This window comes from Tursiops truncatus, chromosome 2 (assembly GCF_011762595.2).
Source record: "Tursiops truncatus isolate mTurTru1 chromosome 2, mTurTru1.mat.Y, whole genome shotgun sequence".
NCBI classification, from domain to species: Eukaryota; Metazoa; Chordata; class Mammalia; order Artiodactyla; family Delphinidae; genus Tursiops; species Tursiops truncatus.
Window position 1 is genome coordinate 40,402,141 of NC_047035.1, and position 14,833 is coordinate 40,416,973.

General features: G+C 35.0%; 1 protein-coding gene across 3 annotated transcripts in view; it reads right to left on the reverse strand.

The window, feature by feature from the left end:
* Positions 1 to 14,833, reverse strand: part of SLC38A6 (solute carrier family 38 member 6) — a 74,244-nt gene that overhangs the window by 9,636 nt on the left and 49,775 nt on the right. For all 3 annotated transcript variants that reach the window (XM_019923183.3, XM_019923190.3, XM_033851081.2), the window contains exons 7-10: positions 9,872 to 9,954; positions 9,342 to 9,400; positions 1,143 to 1,208; positions 835 to 888 (exon numbers count right to left, since the gene is read on the reverse strand). In XM_019923183.3, coding sequence (XP_019778742.2) covers positions 835 to 888; positions 1,143 to 1,208; positions 9,342 to 9,400; positions 9,872 to 9,954 — 262 coding nt within the window. The remainder of the gene's footprint in view (positions 1 to 834; positions 889 to 1,142; positions 1,209 to 9,341; positions 9,401 to 9,871; positions 9,955 to 14,833) is intronic.

The window sequence follows — 14,833 nt, forward strand, 5'->3', positions numbered from 1 at the left end:
GTTCAATCCCTGATTGGGGAACTGAGATCCCATAAGCTGCAAGGCACGGCCAAAAACAAAACAAAACAACAATGGAAAAGAACTCTGGGGAATAAAAAGGAAATTTTTGCATGGAGGAGTTATCACACTAAAATGCTACACTCATAGAGTTATACATGAGTAGTGGGGATTCTAGTATCTGGGACCTGCATTTTAGCAGAATCACAAAGTGTACATGAAGAAACCTGCAGCAACAAGGAACATATGGCTCTTTCAGAATGGTAAAGTAGAGATCATTCAGATCAGTTTCCTGTCTCCTCTGCTGATGCTCAGGGGCTTTTGCAGGCATTTCAAATATCCTACCTCTCTCAGAGAAGGCAAGGGGGGACTTGGTCCTTCTGCCTCTGCTACAGGCATCATAAGTTTCAACTTTGGAATGTCAGCCAGAAGACATATTGGCAGTGCTCAATTGCTGGTCCAATGATGAGGCTGTTTAGCCACAGACCAAGGTTCTACTCACAGGGGAGGAGTTTTTGACATAATTGGCTACTTAGCTTTACAAGTCCAGAGGGCAACAGGAAGTCTGTATGCACAGAGGACCTTATTGGCCAGACCAGACATTCAGTAAATCTGTTCTTTTAGGCAGTGGCCCATTTAAAAAAGGCTCCATTTAAAGGCGTGCCAAAAAAAAGGTGGCCGTTTCATAATGGGCCACCTTCTGGTAAGCAGCCCTATACTTAGCACTTTCATGAAAATTAGTTAGTTATAGGTAAAAGACCTAAGAGACCCTGTTACACAAACCTCTTAAACTTGAAATGTGAAAAAACTAAAAGTATCTGTTGATAACTTACACACCTCTTTGGAGAAATGAAAGAGCTTTGGTTTACAAGCATCTGTAGCATTTGAAATCTGTTTAAGAGGATTGAGGGGAAAGAGAGAAACCAACAGTCATTAAAAGTTAGAATACATCAAAAAAAACCAAGATGAATTTATTACTACTGGGCTTTCAAATAAAAATATTTCAAAACAAAGTTCCAAAATGCAATATAGCCATTACTTTTTTATTAATTAGGAAAAAAATCATTATTAGTCATATTTTATTTTTCTTTTTAGCTTAAAATAAAAAGGAAGAAACTGAAAAAGAAACCAAACAAAACAATTACCTGGAAGTATTGCTCTACAGAATTTAATGTCAGAGGACAAGGGATGGACCATTTTTTGATTATTATCTGTAAGAATAAGTAGGATCAGATGATTTCTTACCAAATTCATGACAAGAAATTGATTTTAAATAGGCCAGTATCATTTCAATTAATCTAACACCATACCAAATAATATGCTAACTAATAAAAGATTCTTTGTTCATGTCATTTTCCCTAGATAGAATGGGGCCATCATCTGACACGGGCACCTACGGTGTGGGACAGCATGAGGGGCTGCATAGTTGTTTGGTGGAGATCTCCCCCACTGAAGACTGAGAGCTTTCAAAACTCCAATAGTATCAAGGCATTAAAAGAAAATCCAACTCAGAATGGGAACATGATGTTTTTAGTGACAATAGTACAAGAATATGGCCATCTGTGGACCTGGCATCAGTAGCAGACAGAGAAATATTAATAGCAGTTTTGGAAATGGTCACAGGTAGATGCAAAGGGGGAGGCTCAGGGATTTCTGATGCATGAGCACTGGCCCTCCTTGCTTTTTTCAGACTTACATCACTTTTGGTGAATGTGGATGAAGCTGGCAAAGGATAAGAGCACAAAGCTAAGGAACTAGAGCTGGTAAAAATGAATTTTTTAAAAAATTAAAAGAAATCCAGAGGGCTGCTATTTCCCAGAAACAATCAATGAAAATGTTTCAGGATTTTACTCTTAATCGTGGCCATCCTGTTCCTAGACCTACAGTTGAGTTGGTCAACATTACCACTGTTGTAGTTGTTTCAGGGCACATAATAACTCTGTAAATACTTGCTCTAGGCTGAAACCCAGCATTCAAAAGGGCAAGGGAGAATAAAGGAAGCATCTGTCCTTTGCAGAAGACCTGTAAGTAAATATTATACTATGCCTATTTGGTATTTATCTAGTTTTAGATTTTTAACTAATTCAATCAAAATTTTACATAGTGATAAAACAAACCCAAAGAAAACATATACTTTTAGGATTAAATTAATGAGTCAACTAAAAAATTACTCTTATTTAAAACCCTCACCAAGAGAAAAAAAAAAACTGTAAGGGTAAACTGGGCAAGTTGCTTTGATATTTCTAGGTAAGTTTTCAATACAGAATAAACTAAATGGTCAACTTACCAAAAGGAAAGAAAAAAAAAATCAAAAGCAATAATCTCACCATTTTTTTTTTCTGATATGTTTGCCCAAAAAGGATGAGGATGGGGTGGGGTAGAAGCAAAGTTGTTACTGGTCTCTCTGTTCAGCCCTGCTCCAAATTCAGCATCTCACATTTCCCCCTGACTAACAGTGGAGGCGGCAGCAGCAACAACCATTTACATTGTGTACCAGGTAGTTTGATAAGGTCGGTATGTGAGCTACCTCATTTTATCAGCTGTTATTACAAGACTTGCAAACCCAAATATTTCAAAACAGTGCTCCAAAATGCAAGAAAATGATTATTTTTTCATTAATCAGAAAATATCATTAGAGGCCTGATTTTATATTAACATAAAATTCAGTTACTACAGCTAATTTCTCTGCAGAGACCCATCTCAAGCCCAAGTGACGTCCTATAAAGCAGAAGTATAGAACAGGAATGGAAGATACCTGACAACAAAGGGTAACAGGGAGTCCTTGCTCAAGTTGAAGGCAGAACACAGTAAGAAGATAAACTCAGGGGTTAGAAAGAAAGACAAAGGGAAATAGAAGATTAAGCATTAAAAATACTTGTTCACTTGCACAGGAGGCCCTTCCCTCTTCTCTCTGCTCCAAGTAATTCCCATCTTTCAAGGCTCAGCTCAAGTTTCATTTCCTTCCACATCTTTCTTTATTCTACCTGTTGGTGATCCTTCTCTCCTCTCAGCTTTTATGTAATCCCTATTATGAAGCAAATAAATCAATACTTAACTGTGTATTGACTACATTGTTCTCTATTTTTTTTCTGATAAATTTATCTTGTTTCCCTGACTAGAATGGCAGATCCTTAAGAGTAGTGTCCTGATTAATCTCCCACAACTCTAATGCCTACCATAGTGCTCAGCAGGAGGAAATCCAAATCTAACCAAAATCAATTCAAATAGTTCTCTATTTTCATTACTGACTTATTAAAATATTACTTCAAATATTAGTATTAGAATACTAACCTGTACTCAAGACAGAACTTTTAGAAAGAACAGAAATTCATTTTTGTTCAAAAATGGGCCAAAAAAGGTACCGTCATGCTGAGCCACTGCTAAAATAAAATTTATTTTTAAAATTTTAGGTATTTCAGCAGGGCCAAAAATTTATGTCAAAAACTTTTAAGCAAAATAAGGATCTGGGACAATAGATAAAGAGTATAGGTTTTGATTTGCACTGTTTGGAGAGTATAATTTAAGAAAATAATAGTTTTCTGGACAGATTTTTAAAAATGTAATATAAATGCTATACAGATTTATTGATACAAACATACTGAAAAAAATAATCAGTGAAAAAAGGTGCAATGGAAAAAAAATTGGAATCCATCAAAAAAAATTGGGGTTAATATATACATGTTTTCCTTAACCACTGTGTATTTTTAAACCTAATACTTAGAAAGTCTAAAATAAATTCAGGCATACCTCATTTTATTGTGCTTTACTTTATTGCACTTCACAGATACTGTGTTTTTTAATGGATTGAAGGTTTGTGGCAGCCCTGCATTGAGCAAGGTTATGGGCACCATTTTTCCAAGAGCATTTGCTCACTTCGTGTCTCTGTGTCACATTTTGGTAATTCTCAAAATATTTCAAACTTTTTCATTACTACCATATTTGTTATAGTGACTGATGATCTGTGATCCGTGATCTTTGAGGTAACTATTGTAATTATTTTGGGGTGCCATGAACTATGCCCATATAAGAGGGCGAACTTAATTCATAGATGCTGTGTGTGCTCTGACTGCTCCACTAACAGGCAGTTCTCGTCTCTCTCCCTCTCCTCAGGCCTCCCTATTCCCTGAGACACAACAATATTGAAATTAGGACAATTTATAACCCTACAATGGCCTCTAATGGTTCAATAGAAAGGAAGAGTTGCAAATCTCTCACTTTAGATCAAAAGCTAGAAATGATTAAGCTCAGTGAGGAAGGCATGTTGAAAATTGAGATAAGCTAAGAGCTAGCCCTCTTGTACCAGACTGTTAGCCAAGTTGTGGATGCAAAGGAAAAGTTCCTGAAGGAAATGAAAAGTGCTACTCCAGTGAACACACAAATGATAAAAAAAGGTGAAACAGCCTTACTGCTGATATGGAGAAAGTTTTAATGATCTGGATAGAAAATCAAACCAGCCACAACATTCCCTTAAGCCAAAGCCAAATCCAGAGCAAGGCCCTAACTCTCTTCAATTCTATGAAGACTGAGAGAGGTGAGGAAGCTGCAGAAGAAAAGTCTGAAGCTAGCAGATGTTGGTTCATGAGGTTCAAGGAAAGAAGCCGTCTCCATAACACAGAAGTGCAAGGTGAAGCAGCAAGTGCTCATGTAGAAGCTGCAGCAAGTTATCCAGAAGTTCTAGCAACGATCATTAACGAAGGTGACTACACTAAAGAACAGATTTTCAATACAGACCAAACATCCTTCTACTGGAAGAAGATGCCATTTAGGACTTTCACAGCGAGAGGAGAAGCCAATGCCTGGTTTCAAAGCTTCAAAGGATAGCCTGACTCTCTTGTTAGGGGCTAATGCAGCTGGTGACTTTCAGCTGAATACAATGCTAATTTACCATTCCCCAAATCCTAGGACCCTTAAGAATTATGCTAAATCTACTCTGCCTGTGCTCTATAAATGGAAAAACAAAGCCTTGATGACAACACATCTGTTTATTATTTTAAGCCCACTGTTGAGAACTACTGCTCAGAAAAAAAGATTCCTTTCAAAATACTATTGCTTGGGGACTTCCCTGGTGGTCCAGTGGTAAAGAATCCACCTTCCAACGCAGGGGATGCAGGTTTGATCCCTGGTCAGGGAACTAGGTTCCCACATGCCACATGGAGCACCTAAGCCCACGCGCCACAACCACTGAGCTTGCGTGCCTCAACTAGAGAGCCCATGTGCCGCAAACTACAGAGCCCACGTGCCCTGGAACCTGCTCATTGACAATGCACCTGGTTACCCTAGAGCTCTGATGGAGATGTACAACAAGATTCATGTTGTTTTCATGCCTCCTAACACAACATCCATTCTGCAGCCCATGGACTGAGGGGTAATATTGACTTTCAAGTCTTATTCTTTAAGAAACAATTGCATAAGGCTATAGCTGCTGGAGACGGTGATTCCTCTGACGGAGCTGAACAAAGTAAACTGAAAACCATCTGGAAAGGATTCATCATTCTAGATGCCATTAAGTGCATATTTGATTCATGGGAAGAGATCAAAATATCAACATTAACAGAAGTTTGGAAGAAGTTGATTCCAACTCTCATGGATGACTTTGAGGGTTTCAAGACTTCAGTGGAGGAAGTCACTACAGATGTGGTGGAAAGAGCAAGAGAACTAGAATTAGAAGTGGAGCCTGAAGATGTGACTGAATTGCTGCAATCTCATGACAAAACTTGAATGGGTCCAGAGTTGCTTTTTATGGATGAGCAAAGAAAGTGGTTTCTTGAGATGGAATCTACTCCTGGTGAAGATGCTGTGAAGATTGTTGAGACGAATACAAAGGATTTACAATATTACATAAACTTAATTGATGAAGCAGTGGCAGGGTTTGAAAACCTGTTTTGAAAACACAAAAAATTGTTGTGTCTCAGGGAATAGGGAGACCTGAGGAGAGGGAGAGAGACAAGAACTGCCTGTTAGTGGAGCAGTCAGAGCACACACAGCATCTATGAATTAAGTTCACCCTCTTATATGGGCATAGTTCATGGCACCCCAAAATAATTACAATAGTTACCTGAAAAATCACGGATCACAGATCATCAGTCACTATAACAAATATGGTAGCAATGAAAAAGTTTGAAATATTTTGAGAATTACCAAAATATGACAGAGAGACACGAAGTGAGCAAAACTGAAAACCAATTTTGAAAGAAGTTCTACTGTGGGTAAAGTGCTATCAGGCAGCATTGCATGCTGCAGGAAATCATTCATGAAAGGAAGGGCCAATCGATGCAGCAATCTTCACTGTTGTCTTATTTTAAGAAATTGTCACAGCCTCCCCAACCTTTAGCAACCACGACCCTGATCAGTCAGCAGCCGTCAATATCAAGGTAAGACCTTCCACCAGCAAAAAAGATTACAACTCACTGAAGGCTCAGATGATGATTAGCATTTTTTAGCAATTTTTTTCTTTTACATTATAGGTTATTGCAAGGTATTGAATATACTTCCCTGTGCCATACAGTAGGTCCTTGTCATTTACCTATTTTATATATAGTATGTATATCTGTTAATCTCAAACTCCTAATTTATCCCTCCCCCTCTTTCCCTTTGGTAATCATAAGTTTGTTTTCTATGTCTGTGAGTCTGTTTCTGTTTTGTAAATAAGTTTATTTGTGTCATTTTTTTTAGATTTCACATGTAACTGATATCATATGATCTTTGTCTTTCTCTGTCTGACTTACTTCACTTAGTATGTTAATCTCTAGGTCTATCCATGTTGCTGCAAATGGCATTATTTCATTCTTTCTATGTCTGAGTAAGCAATAAAGTATTTTTAAATTAAGGTATGTACATTGTTTTCTTAGACATAATGCTATTGTACACTTAATAGTTTACAGTATAGGGTAAACATAACTTTTATATGCACTGGGAAACCAAAAACTTTGTGTCACTCGCTTTTTTACAATACTAGGTTTATTGCAGTGGTCTGGGACCAAACCCGCAATATCTCTGAGGTATGCCTATACGCCAATTAAAAAGAGACTTAAGAAGAAAGTATACAGTGTCTTCACTGTCCCACTGTAGACCAAATTTAAATTGTGCTCCTAGGTAAAATCTGAGCAGACGGTTTGTAAAGCCTAATAAATGCAGAATAAGGGTATTATTTCCATATGACAGCTACAGTAGGAATCTGCATCAAATTAAAGAGTATCTGCCATGACAGAAATGAAAGCTGTGAAAACTACAATAGACATGTTGTATCAATACATTTTACCTGCTTCAAATTATTGGCTATAAAAACCAAATTACTCCTAACTATACAATGCTTGTGTGGTCAATTATCTGTGAGGAAAATATTCAATGTGTGTACACTGATTCTCTTTAATATCCATATGTTAATTTGCAAATATAGGCCACTCTAAACCATGTAGATGCTTCTCAACAATCAAACTGTGATGAAATTATTTGTTGTTTCCCTCTTAATGTGGCACCTAAAAAGTGTGTTTATGGATGTTAAGTAAACTTATTGTGGTAATCATCTCGCAATATATGTAAGTCGTCATTATGCTGCACACCTTAAACTTATGCAGCACTGTAAGTTTATATCTTTATAATGTCAATTATATCTCAATAAAATAGAAAAAAATCTTAAAAAAAAAAGTGTACGTTCCGGCTTCCCTGGTGGCGCAGTGGTTAAGAATCTGCCTGCCAACTCAGGGGACATGGGCTTGAGCCCTGGTCCGGGAAGATCCCACATGCCGTGGAGCAACTAAGCCCATGTGCCACAACTACTGAGCCTGTGCTCTAGAGCCTGCAAGACACAACTACTGAGCTCATGCGCTACAACTACTGAAGCCCATGCTCCTAGAGCCCGTCCCGTGCTTGGCAACAAGAGAAGCCACCACAACGAAGAGTAGCCCCTGCTCGCCGCAACTAGAGAAAGCCTGCACGCAGCAATGAAGACCCAATGCAGCCAAAAAAATAAAATAAATAAATAAGACCAGTAGGATATTAGAAATGAAAAAAAGAATTATTAGCAATAGATTATTTATTTTAAAAAGTGTATGTTCAATTCACTTACTTGCAAGATACAAGTTGGGCAATTTTTGCGGGGGAGGGCAATGATTTTAATGTTGATAAATTCAACAAATGATTAAATGTAAGCACTGTTAAGTATTTTTAGTTTTAAGAGCATTCATTAAAGTATAAATATTTCTGTACACTGAAACCAGGGTCACTTTCACTTCATTTAAATAATCTAAAGTTGTTTTATCCTTGTATCTCAGCAGATAGTTTAGCCTAAGTTAAATGCATCCTAAATGTTTTGACAGCTTGGAAATCTGGTTCTGTTATATGGTTTAACTAATGATGTGTTGTCTTGCTCTTTTGGATGGCATTTTTCTTTCATTCATTTCTCAATAACAAAGGAGAATTTAAACAAGCTTATGATTTTAAGAGCTTAATGAAGCCATTTAGGTATGTATCTTGGCAAGTTTAAAATGTTTAATCCTACTTAAGGTTTGACAGACTGACTATGGAATAAACTGCTAAGCAAAAAGAAAAAGGATTTTTTTTTCCAAAATTTCACACAAAAATACAGTCTTCGGAATGTTAAAATCTGTTTTAGAAGAATTTAAAAGAAATAAGAAATTCAAATTCTCTTTTATCTTTTTTAAAAGAATTCTCTTATCTTTATATTAAATTATTTAATAAATATTAGAATAAAGTTTACCATCTGAGAGATATTTTTCCTACGTTATAACAAAAATGGGCTAATTTAAAAAAACATTCCACATGTGAAAAAAAAAAAATTTCTTTGCAGCAGGCTTTTCATGAGAGCTTAACCACGCTGAATAAACTAGACCAGATAGAATTCAGGCACTCCAATTCTTACTAGATCTCATCAACAGTTAAGCCCCTGAAGCTATGGTTTCATTAATGGAACAAAGTTTCAAAAATTAAGATGACTAGGACCAAATTGATTTTACGGATTAGAACCAGCCTGATTCTCATGCTTGAGTATCCCCCAAAACATACACACACAATATTGTACAGAAATAAATGGATACATACACCTAGCCAAAGAATTATACTCCATCTAAGGTTTTAACAGAATTGGTATGCTCTCCTCTCTAGTTAACCAGAAGAGAAACTGAATTTGAAATGCTATTCTAGCTAAGCCTCTTCAAAATAGATACAATGGAGGAAACAGTTTTGCAGAATAAAAGTGCTTTTAATAACACGTTGAAATAAAATGGGATACCTTCCCAACAAAAAACAGAGTTAAGAGAAAAAAGACATTAACACAATGAGTTCAATTTTAGTGAGGAGATAAGCAATACACTATATTTTAAACTTACCACAAGAGCAAAGAACACCATAAAGAAAAATGATAAACTACTTGTGTAGCCAAGAAAGCCTGTAAAATAACAGTAAAATAAAAAGCAATTTATAAGGAAAGTGATCCTAACGTGCAGCTAAAGCTATACATCTTGGGCATGTTTTTTATTACAGTGCTTGGTATCTGGGGCTTAGGGTTGAGAATAACAACATTCCAACTATCTGTCACAGATCATTTATGTAGCTCTGTACAGCAGAATTGGAACTGGCTTACCACTAATGGTACACTGTAAGGAAAGGCTGCTCTTTAATGTTCCGTTGTAAAGGTTTTATTTTAGTGGGGCAGACAAAATACTACTGCAAACCAAGTAATAGGTTAACTAGGCAGGGCTGAAAGCTGAACAACCTAAAAGTCCAAGTTCAAAATTATTCACAACCACCTTCTGCTAAAAATGTGGTACTATGAAATTTAAAAGCCCCTTAATAGTATTTTCTTTCTTTCTTTTTCTTTTCTTCTAAACAAATAATGTCCTCTTCTATAAAGACTTACCTATTTTAGGAAGAAGTGCAAGAGGGAACACAATGGCAACACAGATGATTATTAGCAGTGTTTCTCCATCAAGATACCAAGACCTATTAGGAAAAAAAGTTCTATTTTAGGCACAGGACTTCAGTGTTTGTGTTTACACACACACACACACACACACACACACACACACACACACACACACACACACACACACACAAACAGTATAACCATTACAACCACCCATTAGGAAAAGCCTACTTCTTTTTGTTAAAATATGTTCTTGTGGGATCCTATTATTCTTGTTAATGAATTCACATTTAAAAATGTATCAAAACAATGAGATGCCATTTTTCAACTACCAAATTAGCAAATATTTTAAAGTAAGACAATAGACAATGTGAGTGAAGAGTGATGAGATGTACACAAAACTAGTAAAAGTATAAACTGTGTAAATTACCTTTCTGGAAAGCAGTTTGGCAATAGATACTGAGAGACTTAAGATATTTGACACTTAACAAATGACTATTAAAAATAGAAAACAATCATCAATAAGAACATTTTTGTAAAAAGATGTTTACTGAAAACATTTAAAATAATGAAAATTGGAAACAAACATCTAAGACCATGACAATTTTAAAATAAATTATGAGACTATGGGACAATCATAAAAAAACGTTTTATAAGTATAATAATATACTGAATATATCATAAATATATTTAGTATGATAACAAGTTTGAGGGAAAATATAGATTCATTAAAAATGGAAAGGAACTGCAATATATTGATAGCCATTATCCCTGGGTGGTAGAATGATGGGTACTTTTTCTTCTTTATAGTTTTCCATATTTTTCAAATTTTCAGGAAAGGGCATGAACTACCAGGAGAAAACATATGACATTTTTCATATAAAGGCAATAGAATAATGAATGAGAAAAGGTAGATTAAAAGTGTGATAGTATATTTGATTATTTAAAAAAAATGGATGCACATTTTAAAAAAGTAAGAAAGATATACTTAAAATACCAAAAGTGGACATTTCTATGTAGCAGCATCGAGAAATTTTTATTTTATTTACTGGTTGCATATACATGATTTTAATTTTTCAATATAAAAATACATGTGTTGAAGTTTTTAAAAATTAGACAATTCCCCCAAGACTTTAATAGTAAAGACTTTGCTTTAGTACATAAAAATTAAACAATTCATGAAAGAAGTACAACTAGTAAATACATATGAAGAAAAACCCAATCTCTGGTGCTAATTAAAGAAATAAATAATAAGGCTATAGAAATTAAATGAGTAAAAATATTAAAAAAATAATATTCAAGGATGTGGAATAATTGGTCCTTCACACATTGCTAGTGATCTTGTCAATTAGCATTATCTTTTGGAAAAACCTTGATAATATGTACAAAGGACAATAAAAATGTGGAAATCTACTCTAAGAGAATAATCTAAAATATAAAGAATTCTATGTGCATGAAGCTGTGACTACAACATTATTATAATATTAGAAAGTTGAGGGACAATCCTATATATCTAACAATAGAAAATGCTTATGTCAAAAACAGCACACTCTTTTTAAAAAAAATTTTATTGGATATATGTACATGTATAACTGATTCATTTTGCTGTACACCTGAAACTAACACATTGTAAATCAACTATAATCCAATAAAATTTTTTTAAAAAAAGCACACCCAATGGAATGTTAAGCAGCTTTTGAAAAAAACATTTAGTAAAATAGAAAATACTAATGATAGAAATACAAAATAAATATTATTAACTATGTTTGAAAAAATGCTTTTTGGGAAAAATTCAAAGGAAATAAAATGATAACAGTGATTAGGTAATTGCATAATTTTAATTTGCTTTCTCTTCTAAATTTTCTGCAATGTAGCTGTCATATTTTTACACTGAAACATATGCATATATACTTATGCATATGGTAACATATATGCACAATGGTAACAAAGTAAAATTCATGCTAATATGAGAGCTGGGAGCATCAAAGACAATAGGTATTACTTTTTCAAGTCATTTGGTAGATGCTCTCAGAATTTCCAATTGGCTATAATGTATCCTTTCACTACCAGAGAGCCAAAGTCTCCCACTGCCTGTTAAATTAAGAAAATGGACAGGACAAATTCCTAGAAATGTACAATATATCAAGACTGAATCAGGAAGAACTAAAAAATACGAACAGACCAATAATGAGTAAGAACACTGAATCAGTAATCAAAAACCCACCAACAAAGAAAAGCCCAGGACCCATGGTTTTATTGGTGAATTCTACCAAACATTTCAAGAAAAATTAATGCCACTACTTCTCAAACTCTTCCCCAAAATTGGAGTGGAGCAAAAACTCCCAAACTCATTTTATGAGGCCAGCATACCCTACTATCAAAGCCACATAAGGACATTGCAAAAAAACCAAAACTACAGACCAATAATCCTGGTGAATATATTATAAAAATTCTCAACAAAATATTAGCAAACTGAATTCAACAGCACATTAAAAGGATCATACACTATGGTCAAATGAGATTTATCCATGGGATGCAAGGGTGGATCAACATATGAAAATCAATCAACATGATATAGCACATTAATAGAATGAAAGATAAAAATCGTATGATCATCTCAATAGCTGCAAAAAAAAGCATGTGACAAAATACAATATCCCTTCATGATAAAAACCTTCAACAAATTTGATATAGAGGGAACAAATCTCAATATAATAAAGGCTATAGGTTGAAGGCTTCTTCTCTAAGATCAGGAACAAGACCGGGGTGCCTACTCTTACCACTCTTATTCAACATAGTTGAATAGTTATTCCACTCTTATTCAACATGGAAGTCCTAGCTAGAGCAATCAGGCAAGAGAAAGAAATAAATGGCATACAAATTGGAAAAGAAGTAAATCTGTCTTTATTTGTGGATATGGTCTTATATATAGAAAATCCTGAAGACTGCAACCAAAAAACTGTTAGAGCTAATCAACAAATTATGTAAAGTTGAAGGATACAAAATCAACATACAGAAATCAGTTGTGTTTTTATAAACTAACAAAGAAATATCTGAAAAAGAAATAAAGAAAACAATCCCATTCACAATAGCATGAAAGCAATAAAACTTACGACTATTTAACAAAGGAAGTGAAAGATTAGTACACTGAAAACTATAAGCCTTAAATGAAAGAAACTGAAGACACAGACAAATGGAAAGATATCCAGTCTGTGTTCATGGATCAGAAGAATCAATAGTGTTAAAATGTCCATACTATCCAAAGCTATCTATAGAGTCAATGCAATCGCTATCAAATTCCAATGACATTATTTCCCAAAATAGAACAATCCTAAAATTTGTATGGAACCACAAAAGACTCCAAATAGCCAAAGCAATCCTGAGAAAGAAAACACAGCTGACTTCAAACTATACTACAAAGCTTTAGTAATCAAAACAATATAGTACTGGCATACAAATAGACACACAGACCAACAGAACAGACTAGAGAGCCTAGGAATACCCCCTCCCCACCCCATATACTGTCAACTAATATTCAACAAAGGATCCAAGAATATTCAGTGGGGAAAGAAGTCTTTTCAATAAATTGTACTGGGAAAATTGGATAGCCATATACAGAAAAATGAAACCTATCTTACAGCATTCACAAAAATTAACTTGAAATAGATTAAAGACTTAAATGTAAGACCTGAAACCATAAAACTTATAGAAGAAAACACAAGGAAAAAGCTTCTTGACATTGGTCGTGGCAACAGTTTTTTTTTTAATACGAGACCAAAAGCACAAGCAACAAAAGCAAAAATGAAAGGAACTATATCAAAATAAAAAGCTTCTGTACAGCAAAAGAAACAATCAACAAAATGAAAAGGCAATCTACGGAATGGAAGAAAATATTTCCAAATCATATATCTGATAAGAGACTAATATTCAAAATACATAAAGCACACAGTTCAATAGCAAAAAATCAAACAATCCAATTTTAAAATGGGCAGAGGAAATAGACATTTTTTTTCTCCAAAGAAGATATATGAATGGCCAATAGGTATGTGAAAAGATGATCAACATCTCTAATCATCAGGGAAATACAAATCAAAAGCACAATGAAATACCACCTCACACCTGTTAGTATAGGTATCATCAAAAAGACAAGAGAGGGACTTCCCTGGCAGTCCAGTGGTTAAGTCTTCGCCTTCTAATGCAGGGGGTGCAGGTTCGATCCCTGGTCAGGGAGCTAAGATCCCAAATGCCTCGTGGCCAAAAAACCAAAATATAAAACAGAAGCAATATTGTAACAAATTCAATAAAGACTTTAAAAATGATCCACATCAAAAAAAAATCTTAAAAAAAAGACAAGAGATAACAAGTATTGACAAGGATATGGAGAAAAGGGAAGACTTGTGCACTGTTGGTGGGAATGTGAATTGGTTCAGTCACTATGGAAGACAGTATGTTGGTTCCTCAAAAAATTAAAAACAGAACTACCATATGATTGGTCCAACAATCCCACTTCTGGGCATACATCTAAAGGAAATTAAAACAGGATATCAAGAAGATATCTGTACTCCCATGTTTATTGCAGCATTATTCACAATAGTCAAGATATGGAAACAACCTAAGTGTCTGTCAATGGATGAATCGATAAAGAAGATGTGGTGCACACACGCACACACGATGGAATATTATTCAGTCATGAGAAAGAAAGAAATTTTGCCATTTGTGATAACATCAATAGACCAACGTGAGCATTACGCTAAGTGAGATAAGTCAGACAGAAAAAGACAAATACTGTGTATCACATATTTGTGGAATCTAAAAAAGCTGAACTTGTAGAAACAGAGTAGAATGGTGGTTAGCAGGGGCTGGTGGGTAGGGGGACTGAGGAGATGTTGATCAAATGGTACAGACTTGCAGGTAGAGGATGAATAAGTTCTGGGAATCTAATGCAAAGCAACGTGA